The sequence below is a fragment of the Diceros bicornis genome, chromosome 9 (assembly GCF_020826845.1).
Source record: "Diceros bicornis minor isolate mBicDic1 chromosome 9, mDicBic1.mat.cur, whole genome shotgun sequence".
NCBI lineage: Eukaryota > Metazoa > Chordata > Mammalia > Perissodactyla > Rhinocerotidae > Diceros > Diceros bicornis.
In genome coordinates this window covers 3,987,006-4,011,778 of record NC_080748.1, presented here as the reverse complement: position 1 = coordinate 4,011,778, position 24,773 = coordinate 3,987,006, and the positions used below count along the sequence as shown (strand labels likewise).

General features: G+C 39.7%; 1 protein-coding gene across 8 annotated transcripts in view; it reads right to left on the bottom strand.

Annotated features, from left to right (window-relative positions):
• Positions 1 to 24,773, bottom strand: part of PARP4 (poly(ADP-ribose) polymerase family member 4) — a 145,925-nt gene that overhangs the window by 107,929 nt on the left and 13,223 nt on the right. For 5 of the 8 annotated variants that reach the window (XM_058547780.1, XM_058547787.1, XM_058547782.1 and 2 more), the window contains exons 4-9: positions 23,724 to 23,790; positions 22,385 to 22,460; positions 19,174 to 19,314; positions 16,349 to 16,498; positions 15,647 to 15,784; positions 14,247 to 14,420 (exon numbers count right to left, since the gene is read on the bottom strand). In XM_058547780.1, the coding sequence (XP_058403763.1) occupies positions 14,247 to 14,420; positions 15,647 to 15,784; positions 16,349 to 16,498; positions 19,174 to 19,314; positions 22,385 to 22,460; positions 23,724 to 23,790 (746 nt within the window). The remainder of the gene's footprint in view (positions 1 to 14,246; positions 14,421 to 15,646; positions 15,785 to 16,348; positions 16,499 to 19,173; positions 19,315 to 22,384; positions 22,461 to 23,723; positions 23,791 to 24,773) is intronic. The other 3 variants (XM_058547781.1, XM_058547784.1, XM_058547786.1) reach the window with 3 other exon arrangements.

Here is a 24,773-nt window from a genome sequence, read left to right as displayed (position 1 = left end):
CAGAAACAATCCAAACGTCCGGCAGTATGGGATACCCACCCAATGTGCACATACCCACAGTTTAATACCAGAACAAGGATGATCTCTACGCGCAGGATACATTGTGAGGACAGCAGATAGTATATGACTTTTTATATAAAAATAGAGGGGAGGAATAGATATTATTATTACAAATTATTACTAAATATTATTCTTCCCCTTTAATTTTACATAAAAAGTAGTATACTATGTTCATATTCATATTTATTTTCATAAACAAATATGAATATTTCAAGAAAATAAATATGAATATTATTTTCATAAAGAAACTGAAAAGAAACAAGAAACTAGTAAAAGTGGTTATCTATGGGTGCAGAAGTGGTAATGGGGTGGAGGGGGTAGGGTCGACTAGAGAGTGTTCTTTTTTTTTCTCAATTATTTTATTGAGGTCATATTGGTTTATAACATTGTGTAATTTCGGGTGTACATTATTATGTATCAGTTACTGCATCATGCCCACCACCAATAGTCTAATTTTTATCCATCACCATATAACTGTGGCCCTTTACTCTTTTTGCCTACCCTGCACCCCCTTCCTCTCTGGTAACCATTAATCTGTTCTCTTTATCCATGTGTTTGTTTATCTTTCACATACAAATAAATCATACGGTGTTTGTCTTTCTCTGTCTGGCTTATTTCACTTAACATAGTACCCCCAAGGTCCATCCATGTTGTTGCTAATGGGATGATTTTATCTTTTGTTTTATAGCTGAGTAGTACTCCACAGTATATTACAAAAACTCTCAATAAAATGGGTATAGAAGGAAAATACCTCAACATAATAAAGGTCATATATAAAAAACCCACAGCCAACATCATACTTAATGGGGAAAAACTGAAAGCCATCCCTCTGAGAACAGGAACAAGACAAGGGTGCCCACTCTCGCCACACTTTTTTTTTTTTTTTTTGTGAGGAAGATCAGCCCCAAGCTAACATCCATGCCAGTCCTCCTCTTTTTGCTGAGGAAGACCGGCCCTGAGCTAACATCTATTGCCCATCCTCCTCCTTTTTTCCCCTTTTTCTCCCCAAAGCCACAGTAGATAGTTGTATGTCATAGTTGCACATCCTTCTAGTTGCTGTATGTGGGACGCCGCCTCAGCATGGCTGGACAAGCGGTGCGTTGGTGCACACCCGGGATCCAAACCCGGGCCGCCAGTAGCGGAGCGCGTGCACTTAACTGCTAAGCCATGGGGCTGGTCCCTCTCGCCACTCTTATTCAACATAGTACTGGAGGTTTTGGCCAGAGCAATTAGGCAATAAAAAGGAATAAAATGTATCCAAATTGGAAAGGAAGAAGTGAAACTCTTGCTGTTTGCAGACGACATAATTCTATACATGGAAAACCCTAAAGAATCCACCAGAAACCTATTAGAAATCATCAAGAACTACAGCAAAGGTGCAAGGTACAAAATCAATTTACAAAAATCAGTTGCATTTCTATACTCTAATAAGGAACTAAGAGAAAGAGAACTCAAGAATACAATCCCATTTACAATCACAACAAAAAGAATAAAATATCTAGGAATAAAATATCTAGGAGGTAAAAGACCTATACAATGAAAACTATAAGGCATTATTGAAAGAATTTGATCGTGACATAAACAAATGGAAAGATATTCCATGTTCATGGATTAGAAGAATAAACATAGTTAAAATGTGCATATCACCTAAAGCAATCTACATATTCACTGCATTCCCCATCATAATTCCAATAGAACAAAGAATCCTAAAACTTATATGGAACAAGAAAAGACTCTGAATAGCCAAAGCAATCCTGAGAAAAAAGAACAAAGCTGGAGGCATCATAATCCCTGACTTCAAAATATAATACAAAACAATAGTAATCAAAACAACATGGTACTGGTACAAAAACAAACACACAGATCAATAGAACAGAATTGAAGGCCCATGGGCCGGCCCAGTGGCTTAGCGGTTAAGTGCGTGCACTCTGCTACTGGCGGCCCGGGTTCGGATCCTGGGCGCACACCGACGCACTGCCTCTCCAGCCATGCTGAGGCCGCGTCCCACACACAGCAACTAGAAGGATGTGAAACTATAACACAACTATCTACTGGGGTTTTGGGGAAGAAAAAAAGGAGGAGGATTGGCAATAGATGTTAGCTCAGAGCTGGTCTTACTCAGCAAAAAGAGAAGGATTAGCACGGATGTTAGCTCAGGGCTGATCTCCCTCACAAAAAAAAAAAAAAAAGAATTGAAGGCCCAGAAATAAAATCACGCATCTATGGACAACTAATCTTTGACAAAGGAGCCAAGAACATACAATGGAGAAAGGAAAGTCTCTTCAACAAATGGTGCTGGGAAAACTGGACAGCCACATGCAAAAGAATGAAAGTAGACCATTATCTTACACCACACACAAAAATTAACTCAAAATGGATTAAAGATTTGAATATAAGACCTGAAGCCATAAAACTCCTAGAAGACAATATAGGCAGTATGCTCTTTGACATAAGTCTTAGCAGCTTCTTTTGGAATACCATGTCTACTCACGCAAGGGAAACAAAAGAAAAAAATAAATAAATGGGACTACATCATACTGAAGAGCTTCGGTAAGGCAAAGGAAACCAGGAACAAAACAAAAAGACAACCCACCAAGTGGGAGAAAATATTTACAAATCATATAATGACAAGAGATTAATTTCCAAAATATCTAAGAACTCATGCAACTCAACAACAAAAAAACAAACAACCCAATCAAATAATGGGCCGAGGCAGAGAAGGCATTTGACAAGATCCAACATCCATTTATGATAAAAACTCTCAACAAAATGGGTATAGAAGGAAAGTACCTCAACATAATAAAGGCCTTATATGACAAACCCATAGACAACATCAAACTCAACAGCGAAAGTCTGAAAGCCATTCCTCTAAGAACAAGGAACAAGACAAGGGTGCCCACTCTCACCACTCTTATTCAACATAGTACTGGAGGTTTTGGCCAGAGCAATTAGGCAAGAAAAAGGAATAAAAGGAATCCAAAAAGGCAACAAAGAAGTGAAATTTTCACTATTTGCAAATGATATGATTTTATATATAGAAAACACTAAAAAATCCATTGGAAAACTATTAGAAATAATCAACAACTACAGCAAAGTTGCAGGGTACAAAATCAACTTAAAAAATCAGTTGCATTTCTCTATGCTAATAACGAACTAACAGAAAGAGAACTGAAAAAGATAATTTCATTTATAACCCCAACAAAAAGAATAAAATAGCTAGGAATAAATTTAATCAAGGAGGTGAAAGACCTATACAATGAAAACTATAAGACATTATTAAAAGAAACCAATGATGACATAAAGAAATGGAAAGATATCCCATGCACATGGACTGGAAGAATGAACATAGTTAAAACGTCCACATTACCTAAAGCAATCTACAGATTCAATGCAATCTCAATCAGAATCCTAATGATATTTCTCACGGAAATAGAACAAAGAACACTAAAATTCATATGGGGCAACAAAAGACCCCGATTAGCTAAAGCAATCCTGAGAAAAAAGAACAAAGCCAGAGGCATCACAATCCCTGACTTCAAAACATACTACACAACTATAGTAATCAAAACAGCATGGTATTGGTACAAAAACAGACACACAGATCAATGGAACAGAATTGAAAGCCCAGAAATAAAACCACACATCTACGGAGAGCTAATCTTCAACAAAGAAGCTAAGAACATACAATGGACAAAGGAAAGTCTCTTCAATAAATGGTGCTGGGAAAACTGGACAGCCACATGCAAACGAATGAAAGTAGAGCATCTGCTTTCGCCTTTCACAAAAATTAACTCAAAGTGGATCAAAGACCTGAAGGTGAGACCTGAAACTATAAAACTCCTAGAAGAAAATATAGGCAATACACTATTTGACATTGGTCATAAAGGAATATTTTCAGATACCATGTCTACTCGGACAAGGGAAACTAAAGAAAAAATAAACAAGTGGGACTTCATCAGATTAAAGAGCTTCTACAGGGCAAATGAAACCAGGATCAAAATGAATAGACAGGGAGAGAAGTCAAGATGGCAGTGTAAGCAGACTATGAACTCACCTCCTCCTGCAGACACAGCCAATTTACAACTACTTGTGGAAAAATTACCCGAGACAGAACTGACAGCTAGATAAGAGGAACTCCTGCAACAAAGGACAAACCTAATTGGAGTGAAAGAGGCAGAAACTCCTTTCTGGAGAGAAAAAACGCTGCCTTCACAAGCTGCCAGCTTCATGGCCACCCGGGAGCAGCCCAAAGGTACACAGCCCTCCCTGGAGGAGTGGGGTCCTGAGCCGGGGAGCACCCCCACTGTAGGCACTTTGTGGACTCAGCACAATCGAGATGAGTGGCATAATATCTGACTTGCCTGCTACTAAAACATTGGGGAGTATCCCCAGAAAAGCTGGTTCACAAAGAAATTAAAAGCTCTTAAAGGGCCCATGCGCAAACTTACCCATGTCAGAAAGCAACCGAAAATCACCAGAAAGAAAGATGCACAGTGCTTTGGTGAAAAGAGACTCACCTGATAGGCTCTGAGCGCATTGCAGTGAGAGGTGAGACCTCTCCAGGGACTGGGACATTGGCAGCAGCCATTGTCGTGGCCTGGTGTGGGCGTGCTGACACAGACGCCATTGGAGTTCTCCCTGGGGCCTGCTAGCCCAGGTCTGCCCCTCCCACTAGAACACCGATTTAATCCAGCACAGCCAGGGCAGGCAGACCATCCTAGAGACTGGCCCCACCCAACAACAAGCCCTCAGGCAACTTGTGGGCCTGCATAGATTGGTGACTGGATTCTCTGCAGCCTGGCAACTGAGCCCACTTCAGTGGGGCAGGGCATGCACAAGGAGCGGGTGGAGAGTGTGGGGCAGTGGTGGAGTGTGTGGGGCTCCCGCCGTGGAGAGACTGGGTCCACTTCAGGAGGTTGGGGCACTCACACGGGGCAGGACTGTGTTGACTGTGTGTGTGGACCTGTGGGCGGCAGGGCTTGTCAGCTGCAGAAGACCTGTGATTCTCAAAGACCCACATAGGGAGTTTGCCCCACCTTCCAAAGCCTGAAACAATTGGGTGCTTCCGTGACAGAGGCCAGCCCCACCCAGCTGCAATCCTCAGAGAGCTGACAAGAGACCTAAAGGCTGGAGAATTATAGCAATTGGAAGACGCTGAGCCTAACAACCTGCCACACTGGGGGCCTACTCGCTTAAAAGAAATACTGCAATACAAATGTGGTATTAGAACTTGCAGCCAACTGTGCTGGGGCTCCCCAGACCTGATAAAGAGACCGAAGGGCCCACAACAACTACAAGCAGCTGAGCATTACAACAGCTGTCCAGGAGCATAACTTGGCCTCCCTGGGTGCCTACAGGGAGAGCAAACAGGCCACAACAGAAGGACACATGTAGCCCACATAGGGGTCACCCCGGGAACATTGAGTACTGAGGGAAGCACACTGCAGGCCTCCTAAGGCATCATTTATATAAGGTGACCTATCCAAGAGCAGGAGACGTAGTTGACCTACCTAATACGTAGACACAAGCACAGGGAAAGAGGCAAAATGAGGAGGCAAAGGAAGACATTCCAAGTAAGGGAACAGGACAAAACCCCAGAAAAGGAACTAAGTGAAACAGAAATGCGCAACCTACCCGACAGAGAGTTCAAACAAAGAGTGTTAAGGATGCTCACTGATCTGGGGAAAAGAATAGATGAACTCAGTGAGAATGTCAACAAAGAAATGGAAGATATAAAAAAGAACCAATCAGAAATGAAGAATACAATACTGGAAATGAAAAATTCACTAGAGGGACTCAAAAGCAGAGTAGAGAATACAGAAGAACGGATCTGTGAGCTGGACGAAAGACTAGAAGAAATTACCCAAGCTGAACAGGTAAAAGAGAAAAGAATTAAAGAGTGAGGACAGTCTAAGGGACCTCTGGGACAACATCAAGCACACTAACATCCATGTTATAGGTGTCCCGGAAGGAGAAGAGCACGACAAAGGGGCAGAGAATCTATTTCAAGAAATAATAGCTGAAAACTTCCCTAACCTAAGGAAGGAAACCGACATCCAGGTACAGGAAGCACAGAGAGCCCCAAACAAGATAAACCCAAAGAGGCCCACACCAAGACACATCATAATCAAAATGTCCAAAATTAAAGATAAAGAGAGAATCCTAAAAGCCGCAAGAGAGAGACAAGTTACATACAAAGGAAACCCCATAAAGCTATCAGCTGACTTCTCAGTGGAAACCTTACAGGCTAGAAGAGAGTGGCACGATATATTTAAAATGCTAAAAGGAAAAAGTTACAGCCAAGAATACTCTACCCAGCAAGGTTATCATTCAAAATGGAAGGAGAGATCAAAAATTTCCCAGACAAGCAAAAATTAAAGGAGTTTGTCATTAAGAAAGCAGTGCTACAAGAAATGTTAAAGGACTGGCCCCGTGGCTTAGCGGTTAAGTGCGTGCGCTGCGCTATTGGCGGCCCGGGTTCAGATCCTTGGCGCGCACTGACGCACTGCTTCTCCGGCCATGCTGAGGCCGAGTCCCACATATAGCAACTAGAAGGATGTGCAACTACGACATACAACTATCTACTAGGGCTTTGGGGCAAAAAAAAAAAAGGAGGAAGATTGGCAATAGATGTTAGCTCAGAGCCGGTCTTCCTCAGCAAAAAGAGGAGGATTAGCATGGATGTTAGCTCAGGGCTGATCTTCCTCACAAAGAATAAATAAATAAATAAAACTGTTAAAAAAAAAAAAGAAATGTTAAAGGGACTGATTTAAGGGGAAAAAAGAAGACCGCAAACAGGAAAAATTATCTATTTCCATGATAAGAGGGTAATGGATACAAATGCACAAAAAAGAGCTTAGATTTGATATCAAAAACATAAAATGAGGGAGGAGGGGAGTTAAAGAATAGAGCTTTCAGACAGGGGTCAAACTAAAGAGACCATCAATTCTGTATAGAAGGAGAAAGGAACAGAGAAGGACTACTAAAACAATGAGAAAAAACAAAAAGGTTAAAAATGGCAGTAAGTACATACTTATCAATAGCTACTTTAAACGTCAATGGACTAAATGCTCCAATTAAAAGGCATAGGGTGGCTGATTGGATAAAACAACAAGACCCATATATATGCTGCATACAAGAGACAGACTTCAGACCTAAAGACACTCACAAACTGAAAGTGAAGGGATGGAAAAAGATACTCCACGCAAATGGCAATGAAAAGAAAGCTGGGGTAGCAGTACTCATATCAGACAAAATAGACTTTAAAACAAAAACTGTAAAAAGAGACAAAGAAGGGCATTACATAATGATCAAGGGAACAATCCAACAAGAGGATATAACACTTGTAAATATCTACGCACCCAATGTAAGGGCACCTAAATATATAAAGCAATTATTAACGGACAGAAAAAGAGAAATAGACAGTAACACAATAATAGTAGGGGACTTTAACACTCCACTTACACCAATGGATAGATAATCCAAACAGAAGATCAATAAGGAAACATTGGCCTTAAATGACACACTAGAACAGATGGACCTAGTAGATATATACGGAGCATTCTATCCAAAAACCGAAGAATACACGTTCTTTTCAAATGCACATGGAACATTCTCCAGGATTGATCACATACTAGGCCACAAAACAAGTCTCCATAAATTTAAGAAGATTGAAATAATACCAAGCATCTTTTCTGACCACAACAGTATGAAACTAGAAATCAACTATAGGAAGAAAATCAGAAAAGCCACAAATACGTGGAGATTAAACAAAATGCTACTGAACAATGAATGGATCAATGAAGAAATCAAAGGAGAAATCAAAAAATACCTGGAAACAAATGAAAATGAAAATACGACATGCCAGAATTTATGGGATATAGCAAAAGCGGTTCTTAGAGGGAAGTTTATAGCAATACAGGCCTATCTCAACAAACAAGAAAAATCTCAAATAAACAATCTAACAATGAACCTAAAGGAACTGGAAAAAGAAGAACAAACAAAGCCCAAAATCAGTAGAAGAAGGGAAATAATAAAAAGAGCAGAAATAAATGAAACAAAAAAATAGAACTACAAAATAGAACTAAAAAATAGACTTAAAAAAATAGAAAAAATTAATAAAACCAAGAGCTGGTTCTTTGAAAAGATAAACAAAATTGACAAACCTCTAGCTAGACTCACCAAGAAAAAAAGAGACAAGGCACAAATAAGTAAAATCAGAAATGAAAGAGGAGAAATTACAACAGACACCTCAGAAATACAAAAGATTATAAGAGACTATGAAAAGCTATATGCCAACCAATTCGACAATCTGGAAGAAATGGATAAATTCTTAGAATCATACAACCTTCCAAAACTCGATCAAGAAGAAGTAGAGAATTTGAATAGACCAATCACCAGTAAGGAGATCGAAACAGTAATCAAAAATCTCCCCAAAAATAAAAGTCCAGGACCAGACGGCTTCCCTGGTGAATTCTACCAAACATTCAAAGAAGACTTAATACCTATCCTTCTCAAACTCTTCCAAAAAATTGAAGAGGGGGGAAGCTCCCTAACTCATTCTACGAAGTCGACATTACCCTGTATCAAAACCAGACAAGGACAACACAAAAAAAGAAAATTACAGGCCAATATCACTGATGAACATCGATGCAAAAATCCTCAACAAAATACTAGCAAATCGCATACAACAATACGTTAAAAAGATTATACACCATGATCAAGTGGGATTTATTCCAGGTATGCAGGGATGGTTCAACATTCGCAAATCAATCAATGTAATACACCACATTAATAAAATGAAGAATAAAAATCACATGATCATCTCAATAGATGCAAAGAAAGCATTTGACAAGATACAGCATCCATTTATGATAAAAACTCTGAATAAAATGGGGATAGAAGGAAAGTACCTCAACATAATAAAGGCCATATATGACAAACCCACAGCTAGTATCATCCTCAATGGTGAAAGACTGAAAACTATCCCTCTAAGAACAGGAACCAGACAAGGATGCCCACTGTCACCACTCCTATTGAACATAGTACTGGAAGTCCTAGCCAGAGCAATCAGGCAAGAAAAAGAAATAAAAGGGATCCAAATTGGAAACGAAGAAGTGAAACTCTCACTATTTGCAGATGACATGATTTTATATATAGAAAACCCTAAAGAATCCACCAAAAAACTTTTAGAAGTAATAAACGAATATGGTAAGGTTGCAGGATACAAAATCAACATACAAAAATCAGTTGCATTTCTATACACTAACAATAAACCAGCAGAAAGAGAAATTAAGAATACCATCCCATTTACAATTGCAACAAAAAGAATAAAATACCTAGGAATAAACTTAACCAAAGAGGTGAAAGATCTGTACAACAAAAACTATAAAACATTGCTGAAAGAAATTGAAGAAGACACAAAGAAATGGAAAGATATTCCGTGCTCTTTGATTGGAAGTATTAACATAGTTAAGATGTCCATGCTTCCTAAAGCAATCTATAGATTCAATGCAATCCCTATCAAAGTTCCAACAGCATTTTTCACAGAAATAGAACAAAGAACCCTAAAATTTATAGAGAACAACAAAAGACCCTGAATAGCTAAAGGAATCCTGAGAAAAAAGAACAAAGCTGGAGGTATCACACTCCCTGATTTCAAAATATACTACAAAGCTATAGTAACCAAAACAGCATGGTACTGGCACAAAAACAGACATACAGATCAATGGAATAGAATCGAAAGCCCAGAAATAAACCCACACATCTATGGACAGCTCATCTTTGACAAAGGAGCCAAGAACATACAATGGAGAAAAGAAAGTCTCTTCAACAAATGGTGTTGGGAAAACTGGACAGCCACATGCAAAAAAATGAAAGTAGACCCTTACCTTACACCATACACAAAAATTAACTCAAAATGGATTAAAGACTTGAATGTAAGACCTGAAACTATGAAACTTCTAGAAGAAAACATAGGCAGTACGCTCTTCGACATCGGTCTTAGCAACATATTTTCAAGCACCATGTCTGACTGGGCAAGAGAAACAACAGAAAAAATAAACAAATGGGACTACATCAAACTAAAAAGCTTCTGCACAGCAAAGGAAACCATCAACAAAACGAAAAGACAACCTAACAATTGGGAGAAGATATTTGCAAACCATACATTGGATAAGGGGTTAATCTCCAAAATATATAAAGAACTCATGCATCTCAACAACAAAAAAATAAACAACCCAATTAAAAAATGGGCAAAAGACCTGAACAGACATTTCTCCAAAGAAGATACACAGATGGCCAACAGACACATGAAAAGATATTCAAAATCTTTAACTATCAGGGAAATGCAAATCAAAACTACAATGAGATATCACCTGACGCCCCTCAGAATGGCTATAATTAACAAGACAGGAAACAACAAGTGTAGCAAAGGACATGGAGAGAAGGGAACTCTCATACACTGCTGGTGGGAGTGCAAACTGGTGCAGCCACTATGGAAAACAGTATGCAGATTCCTCAAAAAATTAAGGATAGAACTACCATATGATCCAGCTCTTCCACTGCTGGGTATTTATCCAAAGAACTTGAAAACACCAATTTGTAAAGATACATGCACCCCTGTGTTCATTGCAGCATAATTCACAATAGCCAAGACTTGGAAGCAACCTAAGTGCCCATCAAGGGAAGAATGGATAAAGAAGCTGTGGTATATATACACAATGGAATACTACTCAGCCATAAGAAACGATGAAATCCAGTCATTTGTGACAACATGGATGGACATTGAGGGTATTATGCAAAGTGAAATAAGTCAGAGGGAGAAGGTCAAATACCATATGATTTCCTTTATTAAGTAGTAGATAATAACAACAACAAACAAACACATAGAGACAGAGATTGGATTGGTGGTTACCAGAGGGGAAGGGGGGAGGGAGGAGGGCGAAAGGGATAATTCGGCACATGTGTGTGGTGATGGGTTGTAATTAGTATTTGGGTGGTGAACATGATATAATCTATGCAGAAATAGAAGTATAATGATGTACACTTGAAATTTATACAATGTTATAAACCAATATTACTGCAATAAACAAAAAATTAAAAAAAATAAAAAAATAAAAATAAAAGTGATGATCACTATCAAAAAAAAAATCAATAGACAACCCACCAGCTGGGAGAAAATATTTGCAAATCATATATCCGACAAGGGGTTAATCTCCATAACATATACAGAAGTCACACAACTGAACAAGAAAAAAACAACCTGATCAAAAAATGGGCAGAGGGCAGCCTCTGTGGAAAACGGTATGGAGATTCCTCAAAGACTTAAAAATAGAGATGCCCTATGACCCAGCCATCCCATTACTGGGAATCTATCCAATGAACCTGAAATCAACAATCCAAAGAGGCTTATGCACCCCTATGTTCATTGCAGCATTATTCACCATAGCCAAGAAGTGGAGGCAACCTAAGTGTCCCTTGACTGACGATTTGATTAAGAAAATGTGGTATATATATATACAATGGAATACTACTCAGCCATAAAAAAAGAAAAAATCGTCCCATTTGCGACAACATGGATGGGCCTGGAGCATATTATGTTAAGTGAAATAAGCCAGAAAGAGAAAGACAAACACTGTATGATCTCACTCATATGTGGAATATAAACCAACACATGGACAGAGAAAACTGTACAGTGGGTAACCACTGTACAGGGGCAGTGGGGGTGGGGGCTTGGGGGTGGGCACAAGGGGTGAAGGGAGTCATATATATGGTGATGGACAAACAAAAATGCACAACCCAAAATTTCACAATGTTAAAAACCATTAAAACATCAATAAAAAAAAAATGGGCAGAGGAAATGTACAGACACTTCTCCAAAGAAGATATACAGATGGCCAATAGGCATATGAAAAGATGTTCAACATTACTAATCATCAGGGAAATGCAAATCAAAACTACACTAAGATATCACCTTACACCTGCAAGAATGGCTATAATCACCAAGACAAAAAACAACAGATGTTGGAGAGGTTACGGAGAAACAGGAACCCTCATTCACTGCTGGTGGGAATGCAAACTGGTCCAGCCTCTATGGAAAACACTATGGAGATTTCTCAAAAAACTAAAAATAGAAATACCCTACGATCCAGCTATCCCACTACTGGGAATCTATCCAACGAACCTGATATCAACAACCCAAAGAAGCTTATGCACCTCTACGTTCATTGCAGCATTATTCACTATAGCCAAGAAGTGCAAGCAACCCAAGTGTCCCTCAACTGATGAGTGGATAAAGAAGACGTGGTATATATATACAATGGAATACTACTCAGCCATGAAAAAAGACAAAATCGTCCCATTTGCAACAACATGGATGTACCTGGAGGGTATTATGTGAAATAAGCCAAAAAGAGAAAGACAAACACTGCATGATTTCAGTTATATGTGGAAGATAAACCATACATGGACAGAGAGAACTGTATGGTGGTTACCAGGGGCAAGGGGGTTGGGAGGTGGGCACAAGGGGTGAACAGAGGCATTTATATGGTGACTGACAAACAATAATGTACAACCAAAATTTCACAACGTTATGAACTATTAAGACATCAATAAAAAAACAAATGGGCAGAAGATACGAACAGACATTTTTCCAAAGAAGATATACAGATGCCCAACAGGCACACGAAAACATGTTCAACATCACTAATTATTGGGGAAATTCAAATCAAAACTACAATGAGATATCACCTTACACCTGTCAGAGTGGCTACAATTACCAAGACAAAAAACAACAAATGTTGGAGAGGATGTGGAGAAAAGGGAACCCTCATACATTGCTGGTGAGAATGCAAACTGGTGCAGCCACTATGGAAAATACTATGGAGATTTCTCAAAAAATTAAAAATAGAAATACATAGGATCCAGCTATCCTACTTCTGAGTATTTATCCAAAGAACTTGAAATAAACAATTCAAAGAGACTTATGCACCCCTATGTTCATTGCAGCATTATTCACAATAGCCAACACGTGGAAGCAACCCAAGCACCCATCAACTGATGAATGGATGCAGAGAGTGTTCTGAGTCATGCAGATGTATTACCTATTGAAAATATAAAATTTAAATTAAAAAGTATTGGGGTAGGCACCACATATACCCTCTCAGTAGCAAGACCAACGACTGAGATTCTTTATGCTGGGTGTTAGGCAGATCATTTTACATGATTAGGAATTTTAAATTTGGAAAGGTCCTTTATTATCTCATTTACTGGTTCATCGCATTTATTGATTCTTCACTTATTTTGGATTATAGACTCCTCTGGGAATCTGTCGAAAGCTATAATTTCCCTCAAACATACAAAATTTCACATCCACAAACTCCTCTGAAGTCTAGGTCATGGATCTTTGATCCTGTCTTAATCCCTTTATGCACAGATGAGGCAACTCAGAGCCAGAGAATGATATCAGTCTCATCCAAGGCCAGGGGGACAGTGTGGCTGCCTTTCTGACCTCTTCTTTGCTAACTGAGCCCTACTCCTTCCCCCATAGCTGGAGGGAGACTGTCCATTTCCGAGCAGTCACAGTAATACCATTCTCCTTGCCAGCAGCTGGCTTAGGAATGCACACATGACTCAATCCTGACCAAAGAAATAAGAGTCTGCCAGGGGCTTCCTCTAGGAGACACAAAAAGAAATACTCCAGATGGGATGCTGTGAACTACTGCAGCTGGAAGCTGATGGTGAGGAGAGCCAGGTTGAGAGGGAAGCTGTCAGCTTACAGGAAGCACAGAGATGGAAAGAAGCTGGGACCATGATGATAATGCTGCCTCTGAGTGCACTGGACCAGCAGCCACTCTGCATCTGGACTTCTTGTTTTACAAGGTGATAAGTGTCCTCACTGTTCAAGTCAGTTGCAGCTTTCTGTTTCTTCTGTGGAAAGAGTCCTAAACCATCTCCTGATCTGGAAAATTATTTTACAGTGTAGCAATTCTAAACATATCTGCATCTGTACTACCATTCCAATGCATTCTTGTTTGGGAATATGGTTCAGATAACTTCCATAAGAACCCAAAGCATTCTGAAATGGTTCAACAACTTATTTTTGAGCAAACTCTAGAGACTTTTGTGATTCAGTGTTATCTTATTCATCAGATTTGAAAGGAGCCAGGTAAATTTCAGAGATTTACCTGGCAGAGGTCCTCTTTCTTGGCTAACAGTCTCAGGTTAACTTGTTCGGCTGCTGCACCTTTGTGAGGTACTAATCTGTAGAACTCGGTCATCATCTTTTGCAATTGTTCTTCTGTTTCTCCATTTTTTAGTGCTGCCTTTACGAGAAGGAGAATTCCCTCCGCCTTGCTCACCTGTAAACAGAAGATGACATATGTTTATAAAAATTAAATCTTGATAATCATAGAAAAAGTGAAAGAGCATGTATAAAAATATCTAAAATAGTTATTAGATATGCTGCAACTATTAGTTTTCTACTGGACCTCTGCCATAAAACAAATGCGATGTTCCCTGAAGCTATATCTCAGTGACAATGATGCTGTGAGGAGCTTCCCCAAACCATGTGACTTAACTAGAGGAAAGAACCAGAGTCTTGAATGTCTGTATCTATGTATCTGTATCTACATCCACAGAGAGGGGCCGGCCTGGTGGCATAGTGGTTAAGTTCACGTGCTCTGCTTCGGCGTCCCAGGGTTCACGGGTTTGGATCCTGGGTGCAGACCCACATACCACGCTCATCAAGCCATGCTGTGGATGTGTCCCACATACAAAATGGAGGAAGATTGGCACAGTTGTTAGCTCAGGGCTAATCTTCCTCACACACACACAAAAAATCTATGTATCTGTATCTATATCCACAGATAGAGGAATACTAAAGCAACTGTGGGAGACTTCCCTTTCACATAAGATATTTAGAAAGATGTCAGAATCAAACTAGGAACAAAACTCTCCAGAACCTGTTTCTAATTACAGAGGTACTTTTTGGATTTTACCCAGGAAAATTTTTCCCTGAAATAAATTAGTTCGATTCCATAGAGGAAAACTGTCTGTATTATATTAATATGATAATGCAGTTGCACAAGTTGTACCACGGAATATTTTCTTTCATTTGCTCTTTCAATTATATGTAATTAAGAAGAGCATTTTCTGGAGAGCTGGAAGCATGCCTGCCTTTCCTTTAGACAGTCAGATGGTACAAGACTCTGAAGCAGTCACTGTGAAGTAGATTAGGGTCTGAACATCTAACTGAGGACCAAGAGTACCTGTGTCTCCCAGGCCTGCTACAAACCTTGACCTAGAGAAGCAGGCCTCCCATTGAGCCGGCACCAAGCAGCCAAGCTTTGATCAGCAACTGTGCCTGACACATTACAGAGAGGAAGGTCTCGTTTCCTTGGAAGCTTAATATCCCCTCTGTGCTCCTGGTATTCCCTTTCTCCCAGGTAAGAAGAAAGAACAGTCAGGAATGCATTCAAGAACAACTCGACTCACACTCAAACATAAGTGGTATTATTTAGGCTAATAAGCCAGAAAGCAGGTTTGTCATGTCAGAGGTTCTATTTCAAGGACACACTTGACTTACATCATTAAGACTAACCCTGCTCACAGGCTGGAGGAGTGTGTGCTCCAGGTGGCCAAGAGCTTCTGCCCAAATCATCTCCACCAAATGGCTCACCTCTGGGCTCAGAGTGCTTGAATTTATTACCTCCTCCAAAAGCAACTGCAACAACAAAACAACAAAGAAACACCAACAAAAGGTTTTCATGAGTGGGTTTATTTAAAACCGAGATGAACAGAGACATGGGAAGAAATAATGAATCATAGCCTAGGAGAGTCACCCACAGCCAAGTCACTGCTAACACTGCGCGCCTCCTTGTTCTGCTCGTCTCTCCCTCCATCTCCTCCCTACACTCTTCTCTTATTCTCCCTTCTCTTATTCCCATTTTATTTTTCTTTTGCCTTTTTCTTCACCCTGTAACTTTAGGCCTGCCAGTGGCATTAAAAGTTAAGCGGCATTAAGGGTTAAGGACCCCTGACTCCTGACCTAGGTTATAATGTAATCTTTTGCAAGTTGTGAGGGTTAGTTGCCGAAATAAGCAATAAGCTTTGTGGCTCCTCCTGGAACTCACTCTCCACTCAGTTTCCATGCCATTCTGTGGGTTTGCCTTTCCTTTTCTTAACTCCTACTCTTCTCTCCTGCCAGTTTTTTATTTGTCATAAAGAAAACATTTCTATTAAAAGTATTCAATAGATAACACAAAATAACACGTATAAACAATCTTACTGCTTGCAATTTTTCAGACGCTAATTGGGTTGCTTCGGGTGTAAAATGTTCTCTTAGTAGAAATCCTTGTTTCTTCAGGTCTTCAATGAAATTTTCATAGTATTCACTTGCCTCTGCAGAGGTTTTCTTTACACATAACTGTCTTCTGGTCTATGAATTACATACGCAGCAAAGTGTTAGGATATGAAGATACAGTAACTTACTAACATATCAATCTTTACTGAACACCTACTATGGACCATGAGGATAGGAACATAAATACGTCATTAGATCCCTGCCATGAAGGAGTTTAGAAACTAGTTTTTTCCAAGAATTACTTAAATATTCAGTTCTTCACAAAACAGCCTAAAACCTGAAAGTAAGGGGAAAAAGCCTTAGCAGGCACAACAGGCAGAAAAGACACATTTGATTCATTGGAGAGTCATTCAAACGTTCATTCAGAGACTACCTACTCTTACTTTTCATACTATTCTAATTAGCTTTGAAGTCTGGCTTTCTAGCTTTTTAGAAATGAGAAAAATAAACTAGGGGAGGGGAAGAAAAGAAAAATACCTCAGAAATGAGTATTGTTAGAGACAGGCACACAGTCAAAATGAAATGATAGCTACAAGCAAGGAGAAAGGCAGGAAAGCTCTTAGGTCATACAAATAAGGCTAAAGGCAGGCAGCGAGAACTCCTTTGGATAGGCACAGACGGCCTCCCTCATTCCAACCTTCCCACGGATGTGGTATTTTCTACTCTTCCTGGAAATCCCTGCCCCTGTAGTGAGCAGTTATCCCAACATTAACCTCAGAGAATATGGGAGGACTTGCCACAGCTGGGAGCGGTGGTGTCGGCCACGCGCCTGGCTCCGAGGTGTGCAACCCCGGGGGAAGTCGGACTACTTGTAGCACTGACAAACTTCCCCCGCCCCCCACTGGTGGCTACAGGATGCCTCTGAACCTCGGAACAAAGAAGTATATCATGTTCAAGTTACTCCATTTAAGAAGGTAGAGTTTAACATAATTTTGGAAGATTTCTGTCAAAATGGTTTAATAGAGGAGAAGGGCAAGCTAGAAAAGCCTCTTTTGCAGAATGGCTCTTCTACTGCTGGTTAAGTGAGGATTACTTCTATCAAGGTGAACAGACTAACACCAGGGGCCTCTACCGAGTTCTTAGACTCAGCTTGCCGCAGGAGGAAGGCTCCCAGGCAGGGCTCTCGCCACAGTAAGCAGGAAAGGACAGGATGGCCTGTGTGCAGTGTTATACTTTTCTTTTTCACAAAGAAAAACAACTACGACACTTTCTATCATGGTTTTCAATTTGATTTTTACTTACTTTTTAACAACACGACTAAATCCTCCACAAAGTATAGTATACATTTTTGGGTAAAAGGTAACAAAACCCTTTCTCTTTCCTGGACACATCTGACCTTGGATTAACTCTTTATATCTGTTCCCATGGAAACCTGATAGGATAGAATGTCAGCTGTAATTAGGCCAACTTCCTTGGGTAATAGTGACCTCTCATTACTAAATTGCATCGGGACTGGGAGTTCAATGAACGACCCATAAATAGCAGGTGGGAAACCTGAGCCTTGGGCTTCCGTGGGAGTGATGACTCAAATAACGGCCACTTTCCTTAAGGGCATCTTGAACCTAGACTCATGTTATAAGAAGTGTGGGCTCCTGTGGAGTGCGGCTTCTAAGTCAGGCAGATCCTGCACCCACCGGATGGGAGTCTCCGTCCTTGCCCCAGAGCTGACACCTGGAGTGGGGGCAAATGACAAGTATGCAGAGCCTGAGTGCATGGCAGTGAGGACCACTCCCACTGAGGAGCACCTGTGCGCCCTGCGGGCTGCTGTGTCTCCTGCCCATAGGTCTGAAGGTATAGACAGAAGACACCCTGAAGGGGTCGCAGCATTTTATTTGAACTGTAGGGATTAGTTCTGAATTAATTTTTCTTTCATAATTGTTTCAGGTTGGAACCATGCCCTTGACTTGATACTGACTTAGCGCAAAGGTCTCGGCCTCTGCAAAGCCTTTCTTGCTGTAACTGAGCCCAGAACACTTCACATACATTTCAGTAGCAGCTCTGTCACAGTGGATATAATCATGAATGTGCTGTTTCCTCCCAGCTGGCGATTTCTGAGGGCGGGGTGTGAAGTACTTTTCATCTTTGGGTCCCAGCCTCTAGTAGATGGCCTGATACACAGTAGGCAGCTACCAAACGAAGCGTGTGAATGGATTGCTTTTAGAGGTGTACACACTGTGGGGCCAGCCAGGTGGCATAGTGGTTAAGTTTGCGCATTCTGCTTTGGCGGCCCGGGGTTCGCTGGTTCGGATCCTGGGCAAAGACCTAGTCACCACTCATCAAGCCATGCTGAGGCGGCGTCCCAAATAGAAGAGCTACAGACCTACAGCTGTGATACACAGCTATATACTGGGGCTTTGAGGAGAAAAAAAAAAAAGAAAAAGAGGAAGATTGGCAACAGATGTTAGCTCAGGGCCAATCTTCTTCAATCAATCAATCAATCAATAAAAAGAGGTGTATACATTGGGAAAATATTCCATAAGTGATCCAGAACAGGAGCAGGAGCCCTGAACGCCCTGCACCCAGCAAGTACTCTCCTCTGAGGAGAACCCCGTGCTGGTCTGGTCAGGGGGCTGTTCTCACCCTGCTCTCCTCACCTCCCGCATTCCAAGAGAGAACACATGTCCACTTTTCAAAACTATTTACCAGGTACAAAGAAAAAGGTTAACAGATTGGCTGGTTCATTGACCAATTTTAAGGAAACTAGTTATGAACAAGGGCAAGCACATAGGAATCAATATAAAGATCATTACCTCCACGCCGTCAGCCAGGAGGAAGTGTGCAGATATGAGAAAAGTGTGGTCCCCAGGGTCCTGGAAGCACTGCAGCTCCACCACGACCAATTCCTTAGCTCCCTCCATCTCATTCTGGAAAAGAGGTTGCTCTTTCTTAAGCTGCATTCATTAAATAACAAACCACACACACTATTTAAAAACTTACAAAAATCAGTTGCATTTCTATACTTTAATAATGAACTAACAAAGAGAACTCAAGAAGCAATCCCATTTACAATCACAACAAAAAGAATAAAATATCTAGGAATAAATTTAACTAAGGAGGTGAAAGACCTATACAATGACAACTATAAGACATTATTGAAAGAAATTGAAGAAGACATAAAGAAATGGAAAGATATTCCATGTACATGGATTGGAAGAATAAACATAGTTAAAATGTCCATACTACCTAAAGCAATCTACAGATTCAGTGCAATCCCAATGAGAATCCCAATGACATTCCTCATGGAAATAGAACAAAGAATACTAAAATTCAGATGAGGCAACAAAAGACCCCGAATAGCTAAAGCAATCCTGAGAAAAAAGAACAAATCTGGAGGCATCACAATCCCTGACTTCAAAACATACTACAGGGGCCGGCCCCGTGGCTTAGCGGTTAAGTTCGTGCGCTCCACTACTTGCAGCCCGGGTTCGGATCCTGGGAGCACACTGATGCACCGCTTGTCCGGCCATGCTGAGGCCCCGTCCCACATACAGCAACTAGAAGGATGTGCAACTATGACATACAGCTATCTACTGGGGCTTTGGGGAGAAAAAGGGGGAAAAAAGGAGGAGGACTGGCAATAGATGTTAGCTCAGGGCCGGTCTTCCTCAGCAAAAAGAGGAGGATTGGCATGGATTAACGTTAGCTCAGGGCTGGTCTTCCTCACCACAAAAAAAAAAAAAAAACTACAAAGTTATAATAATTCAAACAGCATGGTACTGGTACAAAAACAGACACACAGATCAATGGAACAGAACTGAAAGCCCAGAAATAAAACCACACATCTACAGACAGGTAATCTTTGACAAAGGAGCCAAGAACGTACAATGGAGAAAGGAAAGTCTCTTTATTTATTATTATTATTATTATTATTTTTCTCCCCAAATCCCCAGTAGATGTCATAGTTGTACATCCTTCTAGTTCCTCTATGTAGGACACAGCCTCAGCATGGCTTGGTGAGCGGTGTGCAGGTCCACGCTCAGGATCTGAACTGGCGAAGCCCGGGCCGCCAAAGCGGAGCGTGCGAACTTAACCACTACGCCACTAGGCCAGCCCCAGGAAAGTCTCCTTAATAAATGGTGTTGGAAAAACTGGACAGCAACATGCAAAAGAATGAAAGTAGACCATTATCTTTTACCATACACAAAAATTAACTCAAAATGGACTAACGACTTGAAGATAAGACTTGAAACCATAAAACTCCTAGAAGAAAATATAGGCAATACATTCTTTGACATCGGTTTTAGAAGGATCTTTTCGAATACCATGTCTACTCAGGCAAGGGAAACAAAAGAAAAAGTAAACAAAAGGGACTTCATCAGGCTAAAGAGCTTCTGCAAGGCAAAGGAAACCAGGAACAAAATGAAAAGACAACCTACCAACTGGGAGAAAATATTTGCAAATCATATCTCTGACAAGAGGTTAATCTCCAAAATATATACAGAACTCATACAACTCATCAAGAAAAAAACAAACAACCTGATCAAAAAACGGGCAAAGGATATGAACAGACATTTTTCCAAAGAAGATATACAGATGGCCAACAGGCAAATGAAAAGATAACATCACTAATCATCAGGGAAACGCAAATCAAAACTACAATGAGATATCACCTTACACCTGTCAGAATGGCCATAATTATCAAGACAAAAAACAACAAATGTTGGAGAGGATGTGGAGAAAAGGGAACCCTCATACACTGCTGGTGGGAATGCAAACTGGTGCAGCCACTATGGAAAACAGTATGGAGATTTCTCAAAAAATTAAAAATAGAAATACCACACAACCCAGCTATCCCACTATTGGCTATTTATCCAAAGAACTTAAAATCAACAATTCAAAGAGATCTACGCAGCCCTATGTTCATTGCAGCATTATTCACTGTAGCCAAGACATGGAAGCAACGCAAGTGCCCATCAACTGATCAATGGATAAAGAAGATGTGGTATATATATACAATGGAATAGTACTCAGCCATAAAAAAAAGACAAAATCGTCCCATTTGCAACAACATGGATGGACCTTGAGCATATTATATAAGTGAAATGGGCCAGACAGAGAAAGACAAATACTGTATGATTTCACTCATATGTGGAAGATAAACTAACACATGGACAAAGAGAACAGATTAGTGGTTACCAGAGGGGAAGAGGGTTGGAGGTGGGCATAAGGGGTAAAGGGGCACATATATATGGTGACTGACAAATAATAATGTACAACTGAAATGTCACAATGTTTATAAACTATTATGACCTCAATAAAGTAAAAAAAAATGTTGATTATAAATCTAATACATGTTCATTTAGAGATGTAATTTAGAAAACATAGAAAGTCTAAAGAAAAAATAAAAATCACCTGAAATCCTACTACAGATATATAATCACTATTAATATCTTGGTATATTTCCCTCCTGTATTCTTACTATAGATATATCTGTATATGGTTAAATTGTACCACTTTCTATATTTTCTTTATCACAGAGGGAATGTTATTTTCAAGTTATATTTTATTAAAATATCTAAAAAATACAAATAGAGCATCATTTTGAATGCTAGTGTTAATTTGCATTTGTGTGATCTTGGAGAAAAAGTTTTTGTTTTTCTTTTTAAAGAAAAGTAATGGAAATTCAACATGGTAAAAATACTTTGTGTCAAATCTCTTAAAATACAAGAACCTGTTACTAACAGGGAATAGGACCTTTATTTTCAATGTCATATTAATATTTTGTATTGTTTACATTTTTATTATGCACATGCATTACTTTTATAATAAAAACACTAAAAAAATTAAACATTAAATTTTAAATGTAAAAATTTTCTTGACTATTAAAAATCAGCTCATATATTAAGGAACATTTATTCAGGATATGCACAACTTTTCAAAACAATGAGAAAATTATCAAACAGGAAAAATAATCAGAAGCCATTCAAACAGTTTTCTTTTCCAAATAGAAATCAGACTTACCTTTTCCAAGGTGTTATATTTTGCAACTTCAAAATCTTGAGGAAAATGAAGAATTTTAACATTCTCTGTATAAAATCTGAAATTTGTATAATTAAAATTTTAACATTTAAAATGGACTTTTAGACTAAACAGAATTTCATAAAATTTTTCTTGTAGATCTCCTAACTCCATCAAAAATATATTTTAAGTCCCTAATGCCTCCTTAGATAGTCTAAAAATTGTGAAAAGGTCTTGTGGAATGAGCTGGATTCCTCCTTTACATAACTGTAGAGCTCTGTTGCCAAATACTATGAGTGTTTGCACTGGATGGCGGGGCGGCACCAAGCAGAAGCAGAGGCATATAGCAAGGAGGCCAGGGGCCGCCCAGTGGCGCAGCAGTTAAGTGCGCGCACTCTGCTGCCATGGCCCGGGGTTCGCAGGTTCGGATCCCCGGTGTGCACTGACACACCGCTTGTCAAGCCATGCTGTGGCGGCATCCCATATAAAGTAGAGGAAGATGGGCACAGATGTTAGCCCAGGGCCAACCTTCCTCAAGAAAAAAGGGGAGGATTGGCATTGGATGTTAGCTCAGGGCTAGTCCTCCTCACAAAAAAAAAGAAAGAGGCCAGTGCATTGGAGAAAGCACAGCCCCTCCCAGAGACAGGCCACCTGCCTTCACTCTGGATTCTGACACTCAGAAGCTGTGTCACTCCAGACAGGCGCACCCCTCTCTGGACCACAGTCAACTCCCTTTTAAAATAAAGGTGTCAGACTTCTGATAATCTCTACTTTTAATTTTGATACTCCCTTTTAAAATAAAGGTGTCAGACTTCTGATAATCTCTACTTTTAATTTTGATATTTGTTCTCTCTTTTAACACTACTATTAGCAAATACAAGAAGACCGACTGTGAGGCCTACCTGAGACTGCAGTTCTGGGTGCACTTTAATAAGTCACAGAGAACTTTAGCCTCTCACACTCCATTGGCAGAAAGTTATTATTTCCATTGTTTAAAATATCAAGTAGAGAGTAATGAACTGTCTTTACTCTAAAGGCTGTTCAGTATGGAAACAGTGAGCAGACTGCCCAAGTCTCATCTCCATTGGTTTTTCTTTTTTAAAATCAAGCTAACAATTATGTCCAATCTCACATAATACTGAGAAGATAAAAATAATTATCACTATACTAGTTGAAGTGAAAAGTCTTAAATAAATAAAAAGTTAATACAGAATTAGATAAGCAAGATAAATGAAAATACTACAAGAAATACTGATGTACTAATAGAATTATAATACTGTGCTTGAAGTTTAGAAAACATTTTGCAAACTCTGTTGAGTCCTAATGATCAGAAGTAGATTACTTAGTGAGTTCCACAATATTCTCCTTCTCTGTGGAATTGTCCAGGGATAGATCATCTGTTTTCACTTCTAAAATGAAAACAAACAAAATATTTGTTTACTACTCAAAGATTTACTAAAATTAGTTAACAATAAATGCTGGAATTGTTTAGATCCTTGAATATGGGTCATATTTGCCATACTATTCTATTTTTTGAGGTCAGTAAATTAGCTATAGTTATTGGTAATCTAAGGACAACAAAGTGGGAGAAGAGGAAGGTAGAGCAGAAGACAGTGAGAACACATCATTATAATTCTATTTTAATAGACACGTGAGGAGAATTCTAATGTAATCCTACGGTGAGCATAGTTATGAAATGCATTTCTAATACACTACAGGATCAGAATGAGTTCCTGAGAGCCATAATGTCACAAACAAAGGAAGCAGGAATGTTCTAGTTTAGAGGAGGGAAATTCAAGGGTTCTTATGGGAGGCCAAACAATTTTTGCCTCATATTTTTCTTTCTTTTTTTTTTTAATAATTTTATTTATTTTTCCCCCAAAGCCCCAGTAGCCCCCAAAGCCCCAGTAGATAGTTGTATGTCATAGCTGCACATCCTTCTAGTTGCTGTATGTGGGACGCGGCCTCAGCATGGCCGGAGAAGCGGTGCATCGGTGCACGCCCGGGATCCGAACCCGGGCCGCCAGCAGCAGAACGCGCGCACTTAACCGCTCAGCCACGGCGCCAGCCTCCTCATATTTTTCTTATAGAGGAATGGTAACACTAGCATTATTATATATAGGAATAACTCTTTTAATGCAAAGATTTTCTTCCAATTTTAATTATGCTATCAAGATTTCAAAGGTCATCAGTGTATTTGCAGTAATTCTGGATCTGACTGCATTATTCTGGATGTTGAAAAATGTTTTCCAAGTAAAAGGAGTTTTCCATCCTGCCTATTTGGTTTCAGCTACCATTTTCTGAGAGAGCAAGAAAGTCTGACGACAGCATTTCTGGACAATCATTTGTCTCAAGAGGCTGAACCACACCAAAACATATAGATTTCTAAAAT